Source organism: Triticum aestivum, chromosome 6A, assembly GCF_018294505.1.
Source record: "Triticum aestivum cultivar Chinese Spring chromosome 6A, IWGSC CS RefSeq v2.1, whole genome shotgun sequence".
Taxonomy (NCBI): domain Eukaryota; kingdom Viridiplantae; phylum Streptophyta; class Magnoliopsida; order Poales; family Poaceae; genus Triticum; species Triticum aestivum.
Genome location: NC_057809.1, coordinates 1291352 through 1315999, shown reverse-complemented (window position 1 = coordinate 1315999; position 24648 = coordinate 1291352). Strand labels below are relative to the sequence as shown.

The 24648-nt window shown below is 42.4% G+C and overlaps 1 protein-coding gene across 1 annotated transcript; it reads left to right on the top strand.

The window, feature by feature from the left end:
* The first annotated feature begins 15673 nt into the window (after positions 1-15673).
* Positions 15674-17036, top strand: LOC123129881 (chlorophyllase-1). The gene is made up of 2 exons (XM_044549856.1): positions 15674-16114; positions 16250-17036. The coding sequence occupies exons 1-2, from the start codon at positions 15716-15718 to the stop codon at positions 16919-16921; spliced, it is 1071 nt and encodes a 356-aa protein (XP_044405791.1). The 5' UTR covers positions 15674-15715; the 3' UTR covers positions 16922-17036.
* Positions 17037-24648: the final 7612 nt, after the last annotated feature.

Here is a 24648-nt window from a genome sequence, read left to right as displayed (position 1 = left end):
ATGATCATCACACTTTTATTTCCTTACAACTCAACAATTACAACTCGATACTTAGAACAAAATATGACTCTATATGAATGCCTCCGGCGGTGTACCGGGATATGCAATGACTCATGAGTGACATGTATGAAAGAATTATGAATGGTGGCTCTGCCAGAAATACGATGTCAACTACATGATCATGATAAGCAATATGACAATGATGGAGCATGTCATGATAAACGGAACGGTGGAAAGTTGCATGGCAATATATCTCGGAATGGCTATGGAAATGCCATAATAGGTAGGTATGGTGGCTGTTTTGAGGAAGGTATTTGGTGGGTGTATGATACCGGCGAAAGGTGCGCGGTATTAGAGAGGCTAGCAATGGTGGAAGGGTGAGAGTGCGTATGATCCATGGACTCAACATTAGTCATAAAGAACTCATATACTTATTGCAAAAATCTACAAGTTATCAAAGCAAAGTATTACGCGCATGCTCCTAGGGGGATAGATTGGTAGGAAAAGACCATCGCTCGTCCCCGACCGCCACTCATAAGGAAGACAATCAATAAATAAATCATGCTCCGACTTCATGACATAACGGTTCACCATACGTGCATGCTACGGGAATCACAAACTTTAACACAAGTATTTCTCAAATTCACAACTACTCAACTAGCACAACTTTAATATCACCATCTTCATATCTCAAAACAATTATCAAGCATCAAACTTCTCATAGTATTCAACACACTCATAAGAAAGTCTTATTTTTATTCTTGAATACCAAGCATATTAGGATTATTTAAGCAAATTACCATGCTATTTAAGACTCAAAATAATCTAAGTGAAGCATGAGATATCAATAGTTTCTATAAAAAAAATCCACCACCATGCTCTAAAAGATATAAGTGAAGTACTAGAGCAAAACTATGTATGTAACGAAGGATGCATGTGCATGTTCACTGGAATACATAAACAGGTAGGGATTGACTTGTGCATACGTACATCATGGAAGAAAAAAAATGAATAGACAAACATACACTAGTAGAAAACAGGGCTTTCGTCCAGGCCAGTTTAGCCCATTAGTCCCGGTTCAATCCAGAACCGGGACCAATGGAGCTATTTGCCCCGGTTCGTGAGCCCAGGGGGGCGGCCGGGCCACGTGGGCCATTGGTCCCGGTTCGTCCGGACCTTTTGGTCCCGGTTGGTGGGACGAACCGGGACCAATGGTCCTGGCTCCTGGCCCACCACTATTGGTCCCGGTTGGTGGCATGAACCGGGACCAAAGGGTTACCTTTAGTCCCGGTTCATGCCACCAACCGGGACTAAAGGGTTGGCCCTCATTGCACCCAGCTTTTAGTCCCACCTCGCCAACAGAAGGGCGCCCACACCTGTTTATAAGCCCGTCCCTCTCTGTGTTGTTGATCTCCTCTCAAAGTGAAAATAGATGCACCTATAGAGGAAATTGGACCTAAATTTATAAATAGAAATTGATTATGATTTTATGTTTAATTTTCTCTATAAGTGCATCTATGTTCACTAATAGAGAAGTTTTTATTTTTTATGACCTAAAAGAAAAAAGAAATCACCAAAAAACTGTAAGTATTTATTTCTAAGTAGAACTGGAAAAATAATGGCACTAGTAAAGTTAATCACAAACTTCAAATTCACACAAATTTCAAAGAATTCAATTTAACTATTCACACAAATTTCAAAGAATTAAAAAATAAAGCAAAAAACCAAAAGAAAATAATTAATGCAGAAAACAAAACAAAAAAACTGGAAAAAACTAAAAATAGCAACAATAAGTATTTTATTGTAAGTAGAAACAAAATAAAATGAATAAAGCAACAAAGAAAACAAAAAAAGAGTTTCCAAATTTGAAAACTAATGGCACTAACAGAAAGTTTATAATTTTTTTAAAACTAAAAGCAAAAAGAATTAAAAAATAAAGCAAAAAACCAAAGAAAATAAATAATGCAGAAAACAGAACAAAAAACTGAAAAAAAATAAAAATAGCAACAATAAGTATTTTGTTGTAAGTAGAAACAAAATAAAATAAATAAAGCAACAAAGAAAACAAAAAAAAGAGTATTCAGATTTGAAAACTAATGGCACTAACAGAAAGTTTATAATTTTTCTAAAACTAAAAGCAAAAAGAATTAAAAAATAAAGCAAAAAACCAAAAGAAAAATAAACCAAAACCAAAATAAACTAAATAAAGCAACAAATAAAACAAAAAAACAAAAAAAAATGCCACCTACTGGGCGCCCACGGCCTGAATACGACTAGAAACCCTATGGGCCAGGATTCAGGCCCGTGGAAGGCCCAGTAGGCCCACAGGCACAGATGGCAGAGTTAGGCCCGAAAGCCTGCTTTAGAGAGGAGCTCGAGAGGGGAGCCGCACCGCACCTTATAAACTGGTGCGGCTCCCTCTCAACTAGCGAGGTGGGACTAAACATTTGGCGCGGGGCAGCACAAGGCCTTTGGTCCCGGTTGGTGGAACCAACCGGGACTAAAAGGGGCCTTTGGTCCCGGTTGGTGGCACCAACCGGGACTAATGCCCCCCTTTAGTCCCGGTTGGTGCCACCAACCGGGACCAAGGCCAATTTTCAGCAGCCCAAAGGGCGGGAAGCGGCGGCCTTTGGTCCCGGTTGGTGGCACCAACCGGGACTAATGCCCTTGCTATATAATCAGGACTTGTGAAAATTTCACATCTCCCTCGCCTCGCTAGCCAGTTGCCCCTGCCGCCAGGCTGCCCAAATCGCTCGCGCGCTCCTCGTCGCCGTCGTTGCCGCCGGCCGCCATCCCCGTCTCCCCGTGCCCCTGCCCCGCGCCCGAGCCCACGCCGGCCGCCGCCCCGTCCCCGAGCACGCACGGCCGCGCCCCTGTGCCCCGGCCCGCCCCCACCATTGTCGACGTCGTCGCCGGCGCCCGCCCCCACTGCCACCCCTGCCTCGACGCCGCCCCTCCTCCCCGTTCGGTCCGGCTCCGGCGACCCCCTTTCCTCCCTGTCCCCTCGATCCTCTTCATATAATTTTTTTTCATATAATTTTTTTTCATATGCATATGTTGAAAAGAAAAATGTATGTATGTATATGTATGTATGTATATGTATGTATGTATGTTCATATGAAAGAAAAATGTATGTATGTATATCTGTTTATATGTCTTTTTTTTAAATTTTTTTGTTTTTTTGCATTTTTATAAAAATGTATATATGTTCTCTGTGTGTATATATGTTTTATGTTCATAGATTTTTATTTGAACATTATTTAAAAAAACAAGCAATACAAGAAGAAGAAAAAGAATGAGAGGAAAAAGGAAAAAAGAACAGGAAGAAAGGAGAAGAAGAGGGGATAGGAAGAAGAGGAGAAATAAATAAGAAGAAGAAAAAAGAAGAAAAAGAAGAGGAGAAGAAGAAAAGAATAGAGGAGAAGAAGAAAAAATAGAAAATTTTCTATTTTTTCTTCTTCTCCTCTATTCTTTTCTTCTTCTCCTCTTTTTTTTTCTTCTTTTTTTCTTCTTCTTCTTCCTTCTTCCTTCTTCCTCTTTTCTTCCTTTTCCTTATTTTCCTTTCTCGAGGGATAAGAAGAAAAGAAGAGGAGAAGAAGAAAGAAAGGAATAGAGGAGAAAGAAGAAACTTTGACACGAGGGGGGGGGTACCGATACCCCCTCCCCGATAACATTATTTTCCCATGTATATGTATGTTGCGTCGTTGTCGATATAACGAGGGTGTCGAGGATCGCCGAGGGGTCGAGGGTAGGGGGTCGTTAAGGGGTCAAGGGTCGAAGGTTTCAGGGTCGAGGGTTCCTATAGTGTCAAAGTATTGAAGAAATCCAATAGCTTGTGGGCGTCGATGCCCACGTCGATGCCCACGTCACTTGTGGGACATAGATGTACTGTTCAACGCCGACCCCCTCCCGATAGCTTCAACACGTGGGGGGGGGGTCGATATTAGCCCCTCCTAGCTTGAAGCGTTCTCGAGGCCACCCCCTAACCCTTGAAGCGTTGTCGAGGCCACCCCAAACCCTAGACGAATCCTTATTGTTGTTAGCTAGCTAGTTCTACGTTTGCCACTAATATATCCATATCTGTCATGTTTGAATAATAATTGCCATGTTGTAAATATTTGTAGAAACTATGGACACCCCCCGAGACGAAGCACAAGAAGCGTTGTTGAGGGACATAATCGCAGAAGGAAGTGATGCCCTCTCGATGTTTCTCAACGACAACGATGGTCTGGAAGGAGAGGGTGAAGAAGCAGCTGGCCCTCTCCTCATTGATTTACATGGCTCCGATGACCCAATGCCGGTGCAAGAAGGAGAGGGTGAAGAAGTAGACCGTGAGGACGGCTCCGGTGATCACCAAACCGAGTCCGGCCAGGTATGTATATTAGTTAAGCCTGTGCTGACTAGCTAATTGATGCATTCATTGTTTTGGTATGTACACATATTAATTAACTCTCGTCTTTGTTCTTTTTTCTAGCCCTCTGGATCGAGCACAACTTCGGTAAAGAGACGAGGCCCGAAGAAAAAGTTGAGCTCGGATGAAAAGTTTGGGATCATACAAATCGCGCGCGACGGCCAACCGATTGAACCCTACCGGACAAAGAAGGCATTTGTTGCTCAGTGTGGGGTTCTGGTTAGGGACAAGATCCCGATCAGCATCCAGCAATGGTATAAGCCTAAGAACGAAGACCCTGAGGTGTCTTATGTCAATGAGATGCAGAAAGAGAATCTTTGGACTGAGCTGAAGTCAAATTTCACCCTACCGCCGGAGGATGATCCGGAGAAGCCAGTTATAGAGCCATTAATCAAGTCTTTTGCTCTGAGGAAGATGGCAGACCTATTCAGGAATTGGAAGAAAGACCTCAATAGGTATGTCGAAAAAAATGAGACACCAGAATTCATTGGCAAATATGAGAAGATCAGAGATGATCGGCCCGCATTTGTGGCCCACAAGACATCGGAAAAGAGTAAAAAAATGTCGGCGACAAACAAGAGAAATGCTGAGAAGAAGAAGCTTCACCATCGCACGGGGTCAGGTGGCTACCTCGTAGCCCAGCCTAAGTGGGCCAAGGCTGAGAATGATCTGCTTGATAAAGGGATCGAACCAGAGACAATGAACTGGCCAGAACGTTGCCGGACTTGGTTCTTTGGGGTCGGCGGATCCTTGGACCCTATAACAGGGAAGTGCATTTGGACGGAGGAACAATTGGACATACCAGTCAAGAAGCTTCAGCAATATATCGAAGCAGCGCAGCAAGGGACGTTCCAGACAGGGAGAAGGACGAGCTCACAATGGCCCTCGACAATCCTGAGCACCCTGGACGGACATGAGGCACACCAGGCTCCGTTTCGTGGAAGGCTGGATTTCTGAACGCAGGGGGTTACAAAACTCACGAGAGGAGGAAGAAACTGGAGCAGAGCCAACTGCAGTCGCTGCACGAAAGGGTAATGGGGCTAGAGGAACGAGAAGCAGATCGTAGCAAACAACCTGCCGAAGCTTCCCCCGAAGCTACCCCGCCATCTCAGCGGAAAAGCAGCGTGGCTTCCACCGAGCTGCTTCAGCCAGAGCATGCCTTGACGGCTCCTGCCAGCTATCCCGTGGATGCTATCACAGATGCTGAAAATTGCCACCTTATGGCGCAATGGAGCAATTTGAAGGTCAAGGCGGCTGTTGGCTCTGTTTATCCTACTAAACCCGACTCAACTTTTTACTGCCGGCCGATTCCAGAAGGATATGCTAAGGTGATGGTCGATGAAATAACGGAGGGATTTGAGGACCTCCGGCTTGACCACCCTACCGGTGAAGGGGAGTATCGGCTGGGTTCTGCTCTGAAGACTCCATGCCTATGGCGGAAGGATCTCATCAACCTTCCGAACTGGACGCCTCCGCCTCCTCCTCCTCCTCCGGCGAGTCAGGGCACTCCGCCTCCTCCACCGGCGAGTGACGATCAGGGCACTCGGCCCGCTCCTTCTCCGGCGCGTGGTGGCACTCCGCCTCCTTCTCCGCCTGCGTCGGCGCGCCCGAGCAGCCAGCCTCCTCCTTCTCCGCCTCGTCAGCAAGGGCGGAAGAGACCCGCCGCCGCTCCGGCTTCTATGGCGCGTCGCAGTCCTTCTCCTCCACCTCGTAAGCAAGGAAAGAAGACATCCGCTCCGTCTACTCTGCCGGCGTCTAGCAGTACAGCCAAAGGCGGGAGGAGATACAGATTCGGTCCTTCTCTGAAGACTCCAGAGAAGTTACCGTACGAGAGGAGCGAGGAGGAAAACGCGAAGATCGCGCAGACCGAAGTGGATGACTGGTTTCAAGGGTTGAAAGCAAAGAGACATCCACCTCCGGAGGAGAAGGTAGATCCGGTGAAAGGGAAGCGCACTCTGGCTGCCCTGACAAAACCACCCAAGTCTCCGCCGAAAGGCAACTATGAGCGCATTATTGGAGAGGCATTTGCCGAAGCGGAGAGGTCGGGAAGTACTAAAAGTGATCAAAGGATGAAAGAACGACGAGATGGGAAACAAATTGCCTAGCTCGGTGAACAAGCGAAGCAATCGTGCCCCCCGCTCAAGGTGCCTGCTAGCGACATTGTCGATCCGAGGATGGTGCCCGGTTATGGCAATCCTGCAAATTACCTGCCCGACGATGTACATTATGATATCATGGAGGTGCAGATACAAAGATACGAGTACGGGAAGCCTCTCGTCAAAGATGAAAGTTCTCTATCAACGATGATGCGAAGATTGCATGATTGGTACATGAAAACCTGCAAAGAGTCTAAGGGGAGGAATACTTTGTATATGAGAGTTAAAAAGGAGCATGACCTCCTTGGAATTGAACTGTTGCCTATTCCATTTGAGGAGTTCTATCAGTTTTTCAATAAATTGGCCATCGATAAAGCAACGGTCACCTCCTACTGTCTGTAAGTAGTACTACTTCCGTCATTAAGTCTCTCTATATAACTCAGCCCTTTCATTTGCATGTATTTATAATTATCCTCACTATATTATGCAGATTGAAGATCGCCGAATTGAAGAAAAGACAAGTGGGAGATATTGGGTTCATTACCACGTATCTCATAGATGCAACTGAGGTTCAATATCGTGCCCAAGAAACCGAGGCCAACTTGCTACGATCGTTGGAAATAAATGAACACAAAGATATAATACTCTTTCCTTACAACTTCAAGTGAGTGTTACTGTCTTGTGGCATATTCGGTTTCCTTATTAGTCCAGGTTATAGTAATGTAATATTGATGAGTTATGCATGTGTGCGCAGCTACCACTATATTCTCCTAGAGATTAAGCTTGAGAAGGGAGTAGTAACTGTCTTAGACTCCAAGCGAAAAGATCCCAAGGAGTATGCGGACATGACTGAAATGCTCGAGAAGTAAGTTAAATCCAGCAACTTAATTTGTTCATTTCTGATATCAAGTAATTGTTTTCTTTGTATGGCAGGGCTTGGAGAAAATTCACCAAAAAAGCTCCGGGACTACCGAAGAAGCTGCAATTTAGGCACCCGAAAGTAAGTACTATATAGTAGCATATTCTAGGCATCTCCTAGTGATTCAAGCGCTAGTTTCATCAATACCATTTAGCATGCTTGATAATTATCAGTTTGATTGACCTCTATTTCTTGTAAAGTGGTTGTGGCAGGAACAAGGGAATGATTTCTGTGGATACTACATTTGCGAGTCCATCCGCCACACAACCTGTGAGCGGGGCTACTCCGACAAACAATATGAAGTGCGTAAATAACAATATTCACAATTTTATTTTATTACCATCATTTGTGTTGAGTTTCATTCATTCATATATATATATATATGTATTGACCCCCTTCTTAAAATTAGATGTTTCGGATGCGGGATGAACTCCTAGCACCAGATCGCATGCGAGCAATTCAAGAGGAATTGGCGGCATTCTTTCTTGACCACGTGATCGCTGAACACGGAGAATACTATGTGGACCACGCGTCCATATTTTAGGACATTATATATTTGTAAAAGATAATTATTGTATATATGTAGCCGGTAGTGTCGGATAGATATACGAGAACTTGTTTGTTCGACCAATCTCTCGGAGAAGGAGAGGTGGTCGATATCACTTCTCTCTGTATGCATATATGTTCATGACGATCTTCTGTTTGCTTACTAGCTAGCTAGCGTGTCTAGCTAGTCCTCTCTATACGTATGTATGTATGGTACGTAGCGTCGACCAAGCACGGACAAAAGAGAGGACACTTTTCTCTATTAATTAGCTAGCTATAGCACAATATATGAAACACCTAAATTAACCCCCCAAAACCCCCCAACCCCCCCCCTTTAAAAAAAAAACAAAAACCACAACCACACAAACGCTGACGCGTGGATGCCTATTGGTCCCGGTTGGTTCTACCAACCGGGACCAAAGGCCCTCCTGCCTGGGCTCAGGGGACAGGCCACGTGGAGGCCCTTCTGTCCCGGTTCTGGATTGAACCGGGACTAAAGGGGGGAGGCATTAGTACCGACCCTTTAGTCCCGGTTCACCAACCGGGACTAAAGGCCCTTACCAACCGGGACAATAGGCCCTTTTTCTACTAGTGGTAATAAGGTTACAAGAGAGATCAAAACATATTGGGCAAGATCGGACCTTAGTGCCCTTGAGGTTAACTTCAATCCCCACCAGAAAAAAATGGTTTAAATCTTAGCCATCAAGAACTACGTAATATGATGGGGGCACGACAATCAATGACTAGATGTTTTACATTTTTTGTTGTTGAAAATTTCTGGAATATTGATCTGGTTTACTTTGTATCGTGTTTTAGATTGAGGGATGTAAACCGGTTTCTTTTATTCCTGTTTAAGCCCACTTATCGGTCTAACAGTTCAATAAAGTTTTTTTTGGAGGGAAATGGGCTATGAAGCTAACTAAAGTGAACTAAACAGGCCTTGTGGTGCAGTTATTGCGCCATTTACATCCCTATTTAGTATGTAATTAAATGGGCCCTACACTTTTTAAGCACACCGATACAAACAATATTGATGCCTCTAAAATGCATCATGTTCTCTCAGAGATTTTGCAGTGATTGTTTTGTGTTTTTGACATGTTGTTTCTTACTTTATCACATATTTTTCGAAATTGAGAAATTTTGGTTGTTGGCTATGGCAGAGTGCCGATGTGCCGCCATGCAAAAGCCAGTGCGTGTACCTAGCTAGATTCTAGCTTGGCCTTTCTCCACTCTATTTCGTTAGTACATAACTAAGGATTTCTAACTAGCTAGGTAAGCTACCCCTGGGTTCGTCGGCGAGCGAGAGACTTGTCAATGTATCCGGGTTTGGACGTTAACTGCGACAACTTGAAGATGCTCCTAAACTTAAATTGTCAGATCTGACCTTGACTTGTAGCACACGTACCCCCAAATGAACTCGTCAAACTTTACTTCGTTAAAGCTCGATGCGTTGATACACTTTATTTAACTTGTCCCATGGGCCAACAGGGTGGAGAGTTAACATTATATAGATAAAACTGAGATCCATTCATCCCAAAGTATTGTATATATCTACTCCATACGATTGGGTTTATAAGTCGGGTGCAAGTGTTTAGGAGCATAATTGGTTCGATGCCAAAAGTTGGCATTGCCAATATTAGGCAAATGCGAAATGTTGGCTAGTAATTGGTTGGCTACCAATTTTTTTTGTCAATCTCATAAAAAATTGTCAAATTATGACAACTGTTAATTGTGCCAAATGTTGGCTTACCAAATATTGGCAATGCCGAATGTTGGCATGAAACCAATTATGATCTAGGCCTCCGATTTGACTAATGAAATATGTATGATATGCCACACAAGTTATATCGTTAGAAACTATATTTGACAACAGACCTAAAAATATAAATTTTGTAAAATTCCAAAAAATCCGTGCCCAACTTATAGATCCAACCGGAGGGAGTATGTAAAGAATGGAGCAATTACTCCTCTTCAGGTCAACTTTAGTAACATGCATGGGTAGCTGCAAGCTGCATCTTGCATCTTGCATCTCAAGTAGGCACAGAGATATACATACACATTCCTACAATTTGTGAAATCCCCAAACTTACAATTTCACAGGAGTTTGAAATCCCCAAACCTACAATTCTCTAGTAATTCTTGTGGATGTGTGAAACGACTTCGCAGGTTATCGTTAATCTAGCATCTTACAGATCTCCGTTAATCTAGCATTTTACAGATCTACCAGCGGAAGTACTGGATATGTATGTAAAGAGCGGAGCTGCTACTCCTCCTCAAGTCAACTTCAGTAGTAACATGCATGTATAAATGCATAGCCATGTTCTAGCTCTTAATTAAGATGGATTGGTCAATCCTTCAGGGAAAAAAAATGATGGGTAGATAGAAGGTCTATCTTGTTACGTAGTACGTCAACTGATGGCTATAAATTGCTCTATCATATGGACACCGCTTCCACTTGAGATCGTCTCTTGTCTTGCTCTCTGCCATATACTCGTACTAGCTAGGTAGCTAAGCTGCCCCTTGCAACTAACCAATGGCGCCTTCACCAAGTAGCAGTGCAGTTGTGTTGGCCATGCTGGTGCTCCTCGTCCTGCTGGGGATGGGATGCCCAGCCGCGGCGGCAACGGCGTGCACGGACTGCGTGTCGCAGTGCAACTCGACATGCAGTGCTGCCAACTTCGCCGGGGCGGGGCCTTGCGGCGCCGACTGCACCCGGTCGCAGGCATGCTTGGGCTGCCTCGAAGCATACAAATCAAAGTGCTCGGGGCACTGCTACAGTTCTTGCAGACGCCAAACAAGTAGTGGATATGACTGTGAAGGCTCTTGCGCAAGGTCTTGCAGCAACCTCACCGGCTGGTGCGGCATCTGCGCCGAGTCGCCGACGTGCACAGCCTGCAAGGCCAACTACTCGCGTGGGTGCACATCCTGCTGCACCTCTTACTGCAAGTGCCACTGCGTCTAGCTATGACTTTCCCCACTCTACTTCGCTGGCACGTAACTAAGGATTCTGCTACTCACTCGGCGCTTCACTGAGGACCAACATGCAGTGTAATTTTCTTCAACAAATAATCATAGGAGTGCATATATGTATGTGCCTCCTTTTCTACTTTCCCGTTAGCATCGATCGGTTTGTATACCGTGCTTTTAATTTCTTATTTGGATAATAGTTTGATTACTGGAACAAAAAAATATCATATTCTACTTGCTTATTTATTTTGAGTATATTTATATTTTCTTGCTTCAGTATGGCGTAGACAGAATATATATATGCCATTCTTGCTTCAATATGGAATTGAAATTATCTATATATGTCATACCCCTCCAAGTATGTTTGTGGAGATAATCTTTTTCCACCTACTTGATATGTCATGACCAAATCTTAGTCTTACATACCTTTTTAATTAACATATTCTCAAGGAAGGCCGCGACAAGAAGGTTGTGGATTGGTCAAAACCAAGGCAGGTCGCATATGTATCAATTAAGATAAGAGAATGTGTTCCCTATGTGATAAGCAAAACAAAAAGGGCAAAAATAAAGAAAAAAGAAGCAGAAAACAGAAAAGCAGAACACGTGTTCCAGTTTGGTGGCACTTGCAAAATTGTGAGAGAAACAAAAAAGCAGACAGAAACCAGAAAAGAAGGAAAATGACACTTGCAAAATTGTGAGAGAAACTGAAAAGACCCACGTATGTAAGACATCTAGGCGTGGGACTCTGAGGGAAAGCAACATGTATGACTCGCAAAGGGCGAGATATAGCTTTTGCGTTAGCAAAGTGCTTAAAACTGGTTTTGGTTACAGGCCGGGCTGTAAGTATAACGTATGTGTAGCTATTAGTAAATCGGGTCATTTTAGTTCTAGATCCATTAATGAGCGAGAGACTTCGTCAATTTATCCACCAGGTCTGGAAAATGCTCTTGATTTCAAATCTTCACATCCTACTTTAATTGACAGCTAGATTCACTGACTCCTAAACAACCTCGTCAAAACTTTGTTAAGTTCAGGGAGTTGACTTTTTTTAACTAGTTTGTCCCCATGGGCCAACCAGGAGGTGAGTTAATAGTATACAGTAGACGGCCTGAAAAGATTAATGCATGAATGATGACTGACTTGAGGGGATCTCTTCCTTTCTTTATAAATTTTATATTTCATTGTTTAAGTATGTATAAGTGAATTCTTTTTAAAGGAGTTCAGAATCCTCGGACTTACAGTTTCTTAGAAGCATAAAATGCGTTCCAAAGGTAAAGTTAGTGTAGGAACTTATAGATCTAACATTTTTTTCAAATACATGATGATGAGTGGAAGCTCCATAAAATTACCCATTCGGATTCTTCCTTCTACGTTACTCTAACCAAAATATCTTCAAGTATTTCTTTGGATTACCACAATTACCTCACTGATATTTTATCTCAAGAAGATCGAAACCAGTACATGGACACTGTACTTTTCTTCCATATACTCTCTAGCCATCGATGAAAATAAGTTTGAAGGTCAGCAACTATCGAGTAAGTATGCCACCAGCATTATTTCTCAATGACTGATCTGTTTCTCAAGTTGAGTTTTAGCTATCAAATTTCCATGTGGAAAATCCACTGGAAATTGTTGGTTAGGTTTCCATTTAGATAAGTTTGGCTACGTGCCAAAGGTATATAATTTGAGGGTGGAGTAGTTTACACTCGTGCGTGCGAAATGCATGTGAACTTTCAATAGAATCCAAGACACATTTCCTGGGACTGTGAGCCAGCCACCAAGATGTAATCTACTAACCCCAACCTGGAGTGCCTAATCTAGTCCTATAAGTGCAAAACCCACATGGCCACGTCCACCTCTTCTTCCCTAATCCCCTCTAATCCTCCTCCTCCGCCCCACACTTAGACCAATGAGGAAACCCCTCTTGGCTCGTGCAGGTGACTCTATGCCCTCTTCTTCGTCGTCTCCAGATCCACCAAGGACAGCCGGCATCCTCCGGTTTTGCCCAACCCCTTTGACCTCACCCCCGACCGCGTTGTCAAATCTGGTCCCATACATGATGGCCCCGCTCGGAATCGAGCTCATGGGTGCCATGGCCAGTCCCTGTGACCTCGGCCCTTGCCTTGCCCCGTGCCCTCCGTGGCTCCGCTGCACCCCGCCCATGCATGCACAACGCGTCATGCCGTGCACGCGCCACGTGTGCACCTGCTCATCTCGCTCGTCGAGCCTCCGGTGGCCTCTGGCTGAGAGCGCGCGTGGGTCGACAACCAAGCCAGGGCATTTAGTTTATCGAATGTAGGTGTGCTTCCGTAGCGCAAAACTGAAGTGGGCGGGATTGCTGGCAGCCGCTGCATCGTGCGAAACCTCTAGCCATAGAAACCCCCCGGAGGTATGTTTTCCTTTGTTTTTCGCTGTTATGGTTCACCCATTGTGCTACGGCCGTTGCTGGCTCACTTAAGCCTTGTACAATGCTAGGGGATATAATTTAGGCACCCTCCTGTAGAGATAAGTAGGGGTGGAAACTGTCGACAATGCGAATATCTGATCCTATTTGTATCAGAGACATCCGCATCCGAACTAAAATAGAAATGGAAATTATCCGTATCTACATTTATTTAAAAAATATATAAATAAATATGGTATCAGATTTTGACACAAATATGAATATGAAAGTGGATATATCTGTATCCGTATAAGATTATGGGAGGTAAATTTCAAAATTCTAGCCCCAATATGTCAATTATCTAATATAAAAGCCAAATAGGTGGTCAAAGTTTACTCTTTGTATGATTAAACTTAGAAATTATTATGCATTAAAGTAGTATTTATTCATAAACCTATTTATCACTGACTTAGGACGCTGATAACGCCCACACGTACGTGTGGTGGGAGCAACACCTGCCCACACGCCCTATAACACACAGATTGCGCCACGTCACCACATGCGCGCATGTGGGAATCTTTTTGGATTTGAAGCTTTTAAAATATTTTATCTCTTAAATGAGAAACCGATTGAAGATCCATTTTCACCATTAAATCTATCGCAACGAGATCTTCCAAAACTAGATCTCATAACAATATGTTTCGACGACTTTTTTTGGGTTAAAAGTTGCCATGTCTATTGCACAGGAATTTTCATGGTGTTTACACTGAAGTTGTCATGATATGTTTTAGCTATTTTTTCTTCTACCTTTAAAAGTAATTGTGATATATTATCAAACGGGAAATTAAGAAACTAGACTTGCCATGAACCATAAACTAAAATTGCCATGGTGAATTACTTAAATTTGCCATGATACATGAACTTAAATTTGCCATGGTTCATAAAAATAATAATTTCCATAGTCAAAGTACTGAAATTGCCATGGTCAAAAGCTAAAATTGCCATGATCTATAATAAAATTTGCCATGATGGATTACTAAAAACTGCCATGATCCATGCATTAAATTTGCAGTGGTTAATTACTTAAAATTGCCATGGTCAATTAATAAAAATTGCCATAAAAAGTAGTTGAAAATACAACGGTAGCTTTAAATCTATAAGAAAAAAAATAGATAGAACATGTCATGGCAACTTTAGTGTAAACACTATCACAACTATAGTGTAAACATCATGGTCACTTTTGTACAATTTTTTTTCATCGAAGCATATCAACATGGGATCTAGTTTTGAAGATCTTATCGAGACAGATTTAATGGTGAAAACGGAATTTTTATTGAATTTTTTAATTAGGAGATAAAACATTTTTAAGCCGAAACCAAAAAGATTCCTGCTGATGTCATCTATTTCGACATGGCAAAATGGATGGTAATGGAGGCGTTTGGGCCATGTTGCTTCGTGCCACACGTGTGGCCGTTAACATTAGCGTTGACTTATTGTAGTCCCTCCGTTCCAAAATATAGCGCGTCCTCGGTTCTCGCACTACAACTTTGATCATAAATTTAACGAACGAGACTAACTGCGGCGGGAGCAAAAATTATATAATTGAAAACTTCTTTTGAATGCGAATTCACTGGTATAATTTTTGCTCTCAACGCAGTCGGTCTCGTTGGTTAGATTTATAGTCTAAGTTGAACATCGGAAAACGCTGGCGCACTATATTTTGGAACGGAAGGAATATGTCGCAAGTTGATTATTTCATGTCACATAGCTATCGACTAATTTTCTTAAGCAATATGTCGCAATTATTCGTATCCGTTCCGAATCAAGTAAACATTCTATGTGTATCCATATTCGAGATACATCCGATCCACATTCGTATCCATAACATCCGTATTAGCATCCGTATTCATTTGGCCAGAAAAATGTCCAGATTTTGTTTTTTGTTGTTTTTTTTTATGAAATAACGGCCAAAAAAACTCGATGCTTTATTTTTGTCAAAGTAAATAAACCTACAGGATACTGTTTCCTTGTTGGAGAGGTGTAAGCGGTAAACCAATGCAAAACAATCTCTGGTTGTACATGTCTTGACGATGCTGATAGTTTTGATGTAAGGGATTCGATAAATTGCTCCAGCTGCAAAACAATCTCTAGTTTTACTTGTCTTGACGATGCTGATAGTTTTTCTGCAAGGGATTCAATCAATTGCTCTAGCTGCCACCCACCGGTAAGGTTCAACGTCTTGGACCATTTCTGTTCTTGTCCAGCTTCAATTCGGCCAGTCCCCACCCCACGCCCTGCCTTCAAACCTAATCCTACGAAATTTATTCAACCAGCACTAATCATCTTCTCCAACACGTTCTTCTCATTTCCCAAACATCAAGCTGAAGTAGACTATGCACCATAGGAGCCAATATCCACCCTCCTATAAATTTGTCTCACTGGTCCTCTCTTCTGATCATCGCCACATCAAAGCTTTTGTAAAGATAGAGAGCTGGTGCCCCAAGCTTGAGTCAGAGATGGCAGCATCTGCAGAAATTGTGAAGAAGTCCAGTGCCGAGGTTCTCGAGGTGGTCACCTCCGTGTTCCAGCCGGGGAACCTTGCGGTGGAGGAAATTCAGGTGCATGGGAAAAAGGTACCGACACCACCGATACCGGTCCTGATCGTAGCACCCAAGGATGCAGGAACCTACCCCGTTGCCATGTTCTTGCACGGCTTCTTCCTCCATAACCACTACTACAAACAACTTCTCCATCACATCGCATCACATGGCTTCATCATGGTTGCACCCCAGGTCGATCATTACCATCTTCATATGTATCAAGACTTATTACTGTTTGCTGAGGTCTCTCTCTCAGAAGAGGATCTATTATAGTTCTATATGCTAGCTTGCGTTGATCAACTAACTATGCATCATTTTTTAATGCAGTTCAACAACTGTATCATACCTGTGGGTGACGCCAATGACATCGCCGCCGCAGCTAAGGTCGCAGACTGGCTCCCCGACGGTCTTCCGTCCATGCTCCCTGAAGGCGTCCAGCCGGAGCTCTCGAAGCTCGCCTTGGCCGGCCACAGCCGAGGAGGCCACACGGCTTTCTCCTTGGCCTTGGGGCATGCCAAGACCCACCTAACCTTCTCCGCGCTGGTCGGCCTAGACCCTGTTGCCGGCAAAGGAAAGTCCTCTCAGCTCAAACCCAAGATCCTCACCTACGAGCCCTCCTCTTTCGACATTGACATGCCTGTGCTAGTCATTGGCACCAGGCTCGGCGAGGAGAAGAAGAACATATTCTTTCCGCCGTGCGCACCCAATGACGTGAACCACGCGGAGTTCTACCGCGAGTGCAGGCCACCCTGCAGCTACATTGTGACCAAGGACTACGGTCATCTGGACATGCTGGACAATAACGCCTCCAAGTTAATGACCTGCGTGTGCAAGGATGGGGGTGGGTGCAAGGACAAGATGAGGAGGTGCGTTTCTGGGATCATGGTGGCATTTCTGAATGCTACCATTGGTGAGAAACATGGAGATCTTGAGGCCATACTGAGAGACCCGACAGTTGCACCAGCCACGCTTGATCCGGTTGAGCACCGCCTGGCGTGAAATGGCAGCTGACTCATGCCAAAGTTAACCAGCCGCAGGTTGCTCCGATAAATAAGTTGTAATATGAGGTTTTCTATGCTCAGACCATGATAAATAAATTTGAGTAAAAACTATAACTGCTCTGATATAAATTTTCATAATTGATTATTTGTTATGTTCTTGTCCGTACTTAGAAAATACTAGTACAAATGTCTGTGCGTTGCGACGGGAGAAAAATACCAGTTCTTATGAACCACGATTTGCTCGGTCAAGGAACTATGTCAAGGGACAACGGTCGCTTATGACCACAACATATGCATAATTGGAGGAACACGATGTAGAGACATGGTGTATGATTTGGAGTAATTGAACTGATTCACAATGTTTTTCTTGGAAAAACTTTCGATCTATTTATCAAATGTCATGTTAATATAAAGAACATCAGAAGTATTAGAAATTACATCTATGTCATGTGTTACAAGATAAAATTCATCACTTCGACACTCCTAATCCAATTATTATTTTTCTCAAAAAAAGTATAGTCAAATTTCTTTAACATGAGGAAGAATTGTTCTTTCAAGCCGACCATCTTTACAAAACGTCTAACAAAATTATGTATTTTTGTGTGGGGGGAATATATGCAGTGTGCAACTTGCGGCCCATGCTTTGCTAATGAGTAAACACGATAATGCTTTTGCAAAAACAAAGACCAGCAAATCGGCTTACAGTAGAGAGAGCTCAACATGCGTGCCTCTTCGCTATTATTCAATCATTTCCAAATTAGCTTCTCAAATCCTTTCCTTCTTTATTTCTTTCGCTGCACGTTGAAACGTCGGGTTGAAATCCTCTCTAGAGAGGCGGAAGTCAGTTTTTACCCTTCACTTATTGATTTTGGAGATGACTCCTTGATACCCTGAAAGACCTATATAAGTTAGAAGGATTGGATGTAAAAAGGCGAGGTGGTACTATTTAATAGATTACACCACATTACTTTTCAGAGCAAACATTCACCTAGCTAGGCTGGTCGCTGGTAGCACAATATTACATCACCATGAGGTTGGGAGTTCAAACCAAGCCCAAACGCTCGTTTTTCTGCTGCTTTTTACCCCTATGTGGGCTCCCATGTCTAGACATACAAACTCAGAAAGCCCGGCTAGAAGCCCAGCCGAGCGACAAAGAAAATATCGAACGAAGCTGACTACGACGGCACGAAATCCTATTTGGCACTGCAGGCGCCCGTTAACGTGTGTATGCTGCAAACGGGCGCCTGCGGCGCCCCGCGCTGGGCCAGCCAATATAGCGTTTCTCTCTGTTCTAAAAGACTAAAAAAGAGGCAGCGAAAGGAGTCGAACTCCACGACAGCATGCTTGCGTTTTTCATTCCTTTATTATTACCTTCATCAGGTTTTTTTCCCAGTTCGCCTTTTCTTTTTTCTTGTTCTTTTCTTTGTTTTTCCTTTTTTTCCTTAAGTGCGCGGAACCTTTTTTTCAAATTCGATGAGCTTTTTCCAGTTTGATGAACTATTTTCCAAATTCGATGAACATTTATTCAAAATCGGTGAACTTTTCTTAATTTCGGTGAACTTTTTTCAAATTCAATCAACTTTTTTCAAATTTTATGAACTATTTTTTCAAATTCGATGAACTTTTTTCAATTTTGAGAAACTTTTTTCAAAATCAATTAACTTTTTTCGAATTTGTGAACTTTTTTTTAATTCTCATTTTTTTTCATATTTTGTGATTTTTTTCAACATTAGTGCACTCTTTTTTGTAACCCTTTTACAAAAATTTGTGAACTTTTTTGAAAATTGGTGAACTTTTTTTCAACATCAATGAACTCCTTTTCACAAATTCTGAAAAAAGTTCTTCCACTTTGAAAAAAGTCCATCGATTTTTTAAAAAGAGAACTAATTTTCAAAATCGGTGAACTTTTTTTAGTGCATGAAATTTTTTCTAATTCGTGATGCTCTTAAATCTGTGAACTTTCAAAATTTGTTCACACTTTTTTCAAAAAAAAAATCACGTTTTCCTAATATGCATGTGCAGTAAGTAGCGTTCTATGTTTTGTTCTTAAATTGCTAAGTGCTGTAGTGGTTATTCGACTTGCAAATTAGCTAAACGGCACGAGCTCTATTCCTGGCCATAGGAAGTTTTTTAGGGCGGTTTTCGCGCAACAAATTCATTTTTCGCTGCACTTCGCAGTTGTGGGCCGGCCCATCATCCTCACGCCGCGGACGCCTGCCTCGGCCGGCCATCATCGTCACGCCGTTGGCGCGTTCGTCCCCAGACGAAATTGATCCATCTATCCTCCTCGCCGGCGTGGAAGTGGTCGGTTTGACCCTTACATTAGGTCACTCACTAAGTAGGTTACATTAGGTCAATCATTCAAATGATATGAAAAAATTTATCTATTGACTCATTAAGTAAGTGCTAGCTTAATGCGTAAATTTGTGTGACGTACTGTTAATCAATTTCATTGTGCACATAATATGATTATGAAATACTATAATTGATGAGCTGATTATTTTAGGGATGATGTTATATGGTGTTCGGATTGATTTTAGAATTTGTTTATACGTGTATAGATGGAGGAGGAGACCGATTATGATGGCGGTTATTATGGCGACGAGAAGGGATCCTCATCATTGAATATGGACCAATCTACTGAGGAGAACTAGATGAGTTTGGATAAATCTTATAGTGGCAATGTAAGTGTGGTGAACGTTGATAAAAACATGAAAAACGAACAACCGCAGAGACACTTGATGATATGGATATAGATGATTCATTTGCTGAAATACGTTTAAAAATATGTAGGACAAACATAATAACTGCATGACCACCTACATGTCTTTTTTTTAAATGTGCGCAGATGATGCCGATGTGGACTATGAGAGGAATCGTGTCGATGATGAAAGTGACCAATGCGACGTTGATGCATCTCGTGAGAGCTCGAGCAAAGTTTTGGAACTTACATATGCAAATATTAAATATTAAAAACATGAAATACGAAGGTTCACCAAAATTGCACGGGGTGGACTACCCGTGTAGTGCACTAGTGATCTATTTGCGTAGGTATGGGCAGGTAGTGGGGAGAGAGCTAGGTACAGCGAGTTGATTATTTTATCTACCAAAGCATCTCATGTCACATTCCATAAACCATTCTTATTCGACAAGTTGAAGGCGGCTCTACAGGACATAATAGCGAGTGATCACATTGAGGAGAATGAGCATGATACTCAACAAAGGTTTGTGAATGATGATGCATTGAGCCTAATCGAGGTCATGTTCTGGTTTGTGATCCCGTAAAAATTTCAACCAAGGGTGCACCAAAGAAGCATAGTGAAGGACAAGGTAAGGGTGGTCCTGACGCACTAACAATGGTAGACAAGAAGATTTTGATGAGAAAAGCCAACGTCTATGTGGCCAATGCGGTCTTCCGGATTATTATAAGTCCACATGCCCTCAAAATCCCAAGTACGATTTTCGTTTATTGATGCAATCATGTTGTTCACATTGTTGTTTGTGGATTATCACATAAGTTAATTTCTTTGTGTCCAGGAACATGACTTGAAGACAGAAGCACGGATGGTTACTTAGCCCTTCAATGGAGACAATTTGTTGATGGATTGCTTCGCTCTACGAGACCTTTTTTACTTTCTTCATGTTAGACTGTGTTATATGAGACCTTTCTTTTACTTTGTTGATGTCAGACTATGTTCTACGATACCTTTTTACTTTGTTGATGCCAGACTGTCTTATGCAAGACCTATTTTACTCTGTTTATTTTGATATATTGATGATGCATTGTAGAGGATGTTAGCTGTTGTTGTTTACTGTTGTTGCACTGTCGATGTTTACTGTTGATGCACCGTAGCTGTCGCTTGCCGTATCGTAGTTTCTTCTATTTTTCGCACATATATAACTTTTTCATTAAAAAAAGTTTCCACCTGGTGCGCCGGCGGGTCTGATGGTAGACACCTGCACGACGGTTAACTGGGCCCCACAGGGCAGCGTCTGTCGATGGTCGATACAGTAGATCAAAAGAGTTAAAATGTCTATGGGGCTCCGGCTATTTAAGCCTGTCGTCGCCCCCTCCGTCGGGCGAGGGGGGCGTAAACATACCAGCACGAGTTATCATCGCCTCACCGGTTTATTGGGTTGGCTGACGTTGCAATGCCCGTCGCGTCAAAGGTTTATTCACGAAATCACGCCATGTAGTGGGTACCCCTATTGGGGCCAGCCCACCGCGCATCCGGCCGACTCCAATGCGGCGACCGTGTTGATGCAAATGTTTAGTCGCACCTCGCTGTCCCAAAGGCGCGTCGACCGGCTTAAATATGCAGCGGCGTCCATTCATTCGAACTTCCCTTACTACGCGACCGATGCTTCCCCGTCTCGGCCGCCCTGTTGGCCCGGTTGCCGTTGTGCTGTTTCGGAAACGCCTTCGGTGTCACCTTGGCTTGATATCGACGTGCAAAGAAACGCCAGTGGTCCGAGCGGGCGTTTTTAACAAATTTAAATATAACTACACATGCGTCATCTTTTTTATTAATTTTTTGACCAACAAAATTGAAATATAATTACATATGTGTCGGTGATTCAATAGTATAAATGCCATAAATTCAACATTATAAACGACGACAGAAACACAACTATTAATCTAAATATCATTCTCAACTTAAATATTTAAAGAAGTATTGCCTTGTCCATCAATAAATATCATTCTCAAATTAAAGCAAAACATCATTTCAGCCAGTAAATATGTCTGCTACATAAAATCTGTCTCACATATTTCTTCTTCGCAAGACATGTAACTTTGTCTTTCACTTCATTGAGCTTGTTTCTCTCCGAGAAAACAAGCTGTGCAATCATTGAGCCCCTCGATTTATCCATTGCATCTGTTAAAAATCATGTTAGTCCAATGTGATTTTGTATGTCATAGTACCAAAATTAATTATGCACATTTGAAATAAAATCATACCTGTGAAAATTGGCCTGTCCATTTTTCACCGTCCGAGTATTGAAAGCATCAAAGGACAGATATTCCACATGATTTTATGGTTTATATATAGTACGATTCATAAGTATGCATTTCATGTATTGTAAGGAAAGAATGGCGAAGTAAATATGCACCCATCTTCCTCTTGTGGCATCATGTACGTTCTAATAGGCCAGATAGACACATCAAGATAATTCACAACACCTGTCGCATTCGCATCGTGGATATCTTGTCCAAGTTGATTTCTCTGAACATATAAATGACACCACGGAAAGGATTTTAGTTAGTACACTTAAGAAATGATAGTTTCAACAGGCCCATGTATAATTAAACCGTACCAGCTCCTCAACTTTGTTTCTAATAGCACAGTCAAGTTCGCGTCCCATCAAAGAATCAAGAACCAGAAACACTTTCTCTGCGTCATGCATGACGATTGTAACCCAGTGGGTAGTTCCCTTGTTAAGAGGAGTGTAAGTCTGCATCACAATGCATTTCCCGTATATGCATACATATAGCCAGTCCAACTTACCTTCTGTTTTTTAAAATATTCTTCATTGCAACAATTGACGGCTCCATTCTTCTTCGCTGCTACTTCGTTGTCCTTATTACCGGGCTGTTTGTTTGGTCTAAATTCAAGTAATCGATTCCCCAGCCATGTGGTCATTATATGATGATTGTCACCAACTAATTCCAATAGATACAATGAATAAGCATTGACAACCTGAAACTAATGTAACGGATGTATAACCATTGTACTTTGGAGTAAACATGAACAGAAAAGATAGCAGTAACTTACATCACCAGATAGCCATTGATGGTTAAGAATCCTACAAACCCTCTCTGTACTAAGACCTTCGCGCATGCCATCATTGAATAAATCCTTTTTGTTATGTTTTCCTGAATGTTCATAAGCAAGGGCAAATTGAACGGACGCTTTCACCACATCATAGTCATCACTAGAATTCTCAACGTGTTCTCTCTCCAACAGTTCTGCAGCAAATAACTCTATTGTGTTAGTAAAGCAATGATACATAAGTTGTACGCCATAACAACTTCCACAACAAAAATCTCACTTGCTTTTGCAGAACATTTTGCACGCTTGGTCGGTTTAAGGACAACAAAAGGAGACTTCACGAGATTTGTTACCTTGCCCTTCCATTTCCTAACAACGTCCTACACTAACTCATCACCTCCGATACAACTGCCTGATCCACGTGTTGTGATTTCATCTGTACCTAAAGATGTAACCGACTTCTCATCTGATACCTCAAGAACTTGGATAGGATCATATTCATCACCCTTGAAAATATCCAAATATTCACGTGTGCAATAATAAGGTCTCTTTTCTTCAGAATTATCAACATCATCTTCATCATCCTCTTGTGCATTCTTTTCTGCAGGAGTGTTGAAGTCGTCCATATCAGCATGATAGACCCATTCTTTACGAGGTAATCCACCATAGTTTCTAGATTCACTATTATCATCATACTCATTGTCTTCTTCTTTCTCAATGTTACCGGATTTGTAGAAGACACCGGTTTTGTTCATTTTCTCTATGGCCCTCTATGAATAATAATTAATTCTAGTTAGTTTCGTACTACATTCAAGGACAAAATGAATGCTAATAAACCTGAAGTGTTAACTGTGCACATAACTCTGGCAAATGAAGCATATCCTTATGAACGTGCTTCAGCTCATTCATAATCCAATCCGTAATAGGGTTCTGGCTAGTGGAACCCTCCGATGAAGTGGCACCTTTTCTCCTTCCAGTAATGTTAGACTTTTTCGTACTAGCTTTCTTTTTTTCAGCTTGTTCAACTCTAATTTTTTTTCAACCTGTAATCTTCTATAATGGTGCGATAGATCTACAACATTAACAATCATACATACAAATCAAATTCCCAATTAATTGCACGAAATAAATGTAAAATAATACTATATTACATGTATTACCATCCCAACACCATGACCATAATCAAAGTCGTACTTGTCTCTTTTCTCCGTTGCATCTTCTTTCCAGTTCCTCATCAAGGGGCTCAACAACGCCAAAGGATCATATCCGGACCGCTGGTTGGCTGCACCTTCTCCCAATATAGACACTGGAAAACAAAAAAGTGTTTACTTACCATGTGTTTGACTAATATTACATAACACAAATGTTGAAACTAATAAATAAATCATACCTGCAGAAGGGCTAGGTTGCAATGAAATAACCCTTTCTTTCCACACACATCAGGCCGCAGTGAAATGAACCATTTCCTTCCACAAATCTCTTGGATCATTAATTTTTTACTATTTTGATTGTAACCCTGAATAATAAAGTGAAGCAAAAGATCACGCATCCTGACCGAAGGTATTAGTAACATGCCCTCCATCTCCGTTTCATAAAATGTAAATCGCTAACTTGGTGTAAACTTCTCCACAAGGCTAATCCACTTTTCTATAGAACATGCAATTGTATCATCGATGTCCATACTGCATTTAATATCTTCTTTGTCATGTTGCATGCAACTGATACGTCATATTAAGACTACACAGTAGGAAAAATTACTTGTCTGACGACGACACCCAATGGCGGAAGCATGGCAACGAGAATGCTGGGACGGCGGCTGGCGATAGCGGACAGGGATCGCTAGCGGTGAACGCTAAAGACGGCTAGAAGGACAGCGATGGGGGTGGTGGTGGTGGTGGCCGGCGCGGCCTCAAGGATGGCGGCGCATGTCGGGCGTAGCTGTGAGATTGGGCGC

Coding starts and splice junctions, on each gene's coding strand:
- LOC123129881 (XM_044549856.1), top strand. CDS start 15,716: ATGCACCATAGGAGCCAATATCCACCCTCCTATAAATTTGTCTCACTG. Junction 16,115..16,249: donor TCATCATGGTTGCACCCCAG/GTCGATCATTAC, acceptor TTTTTAATGCAG/TTCAACAACTGTATCATACC.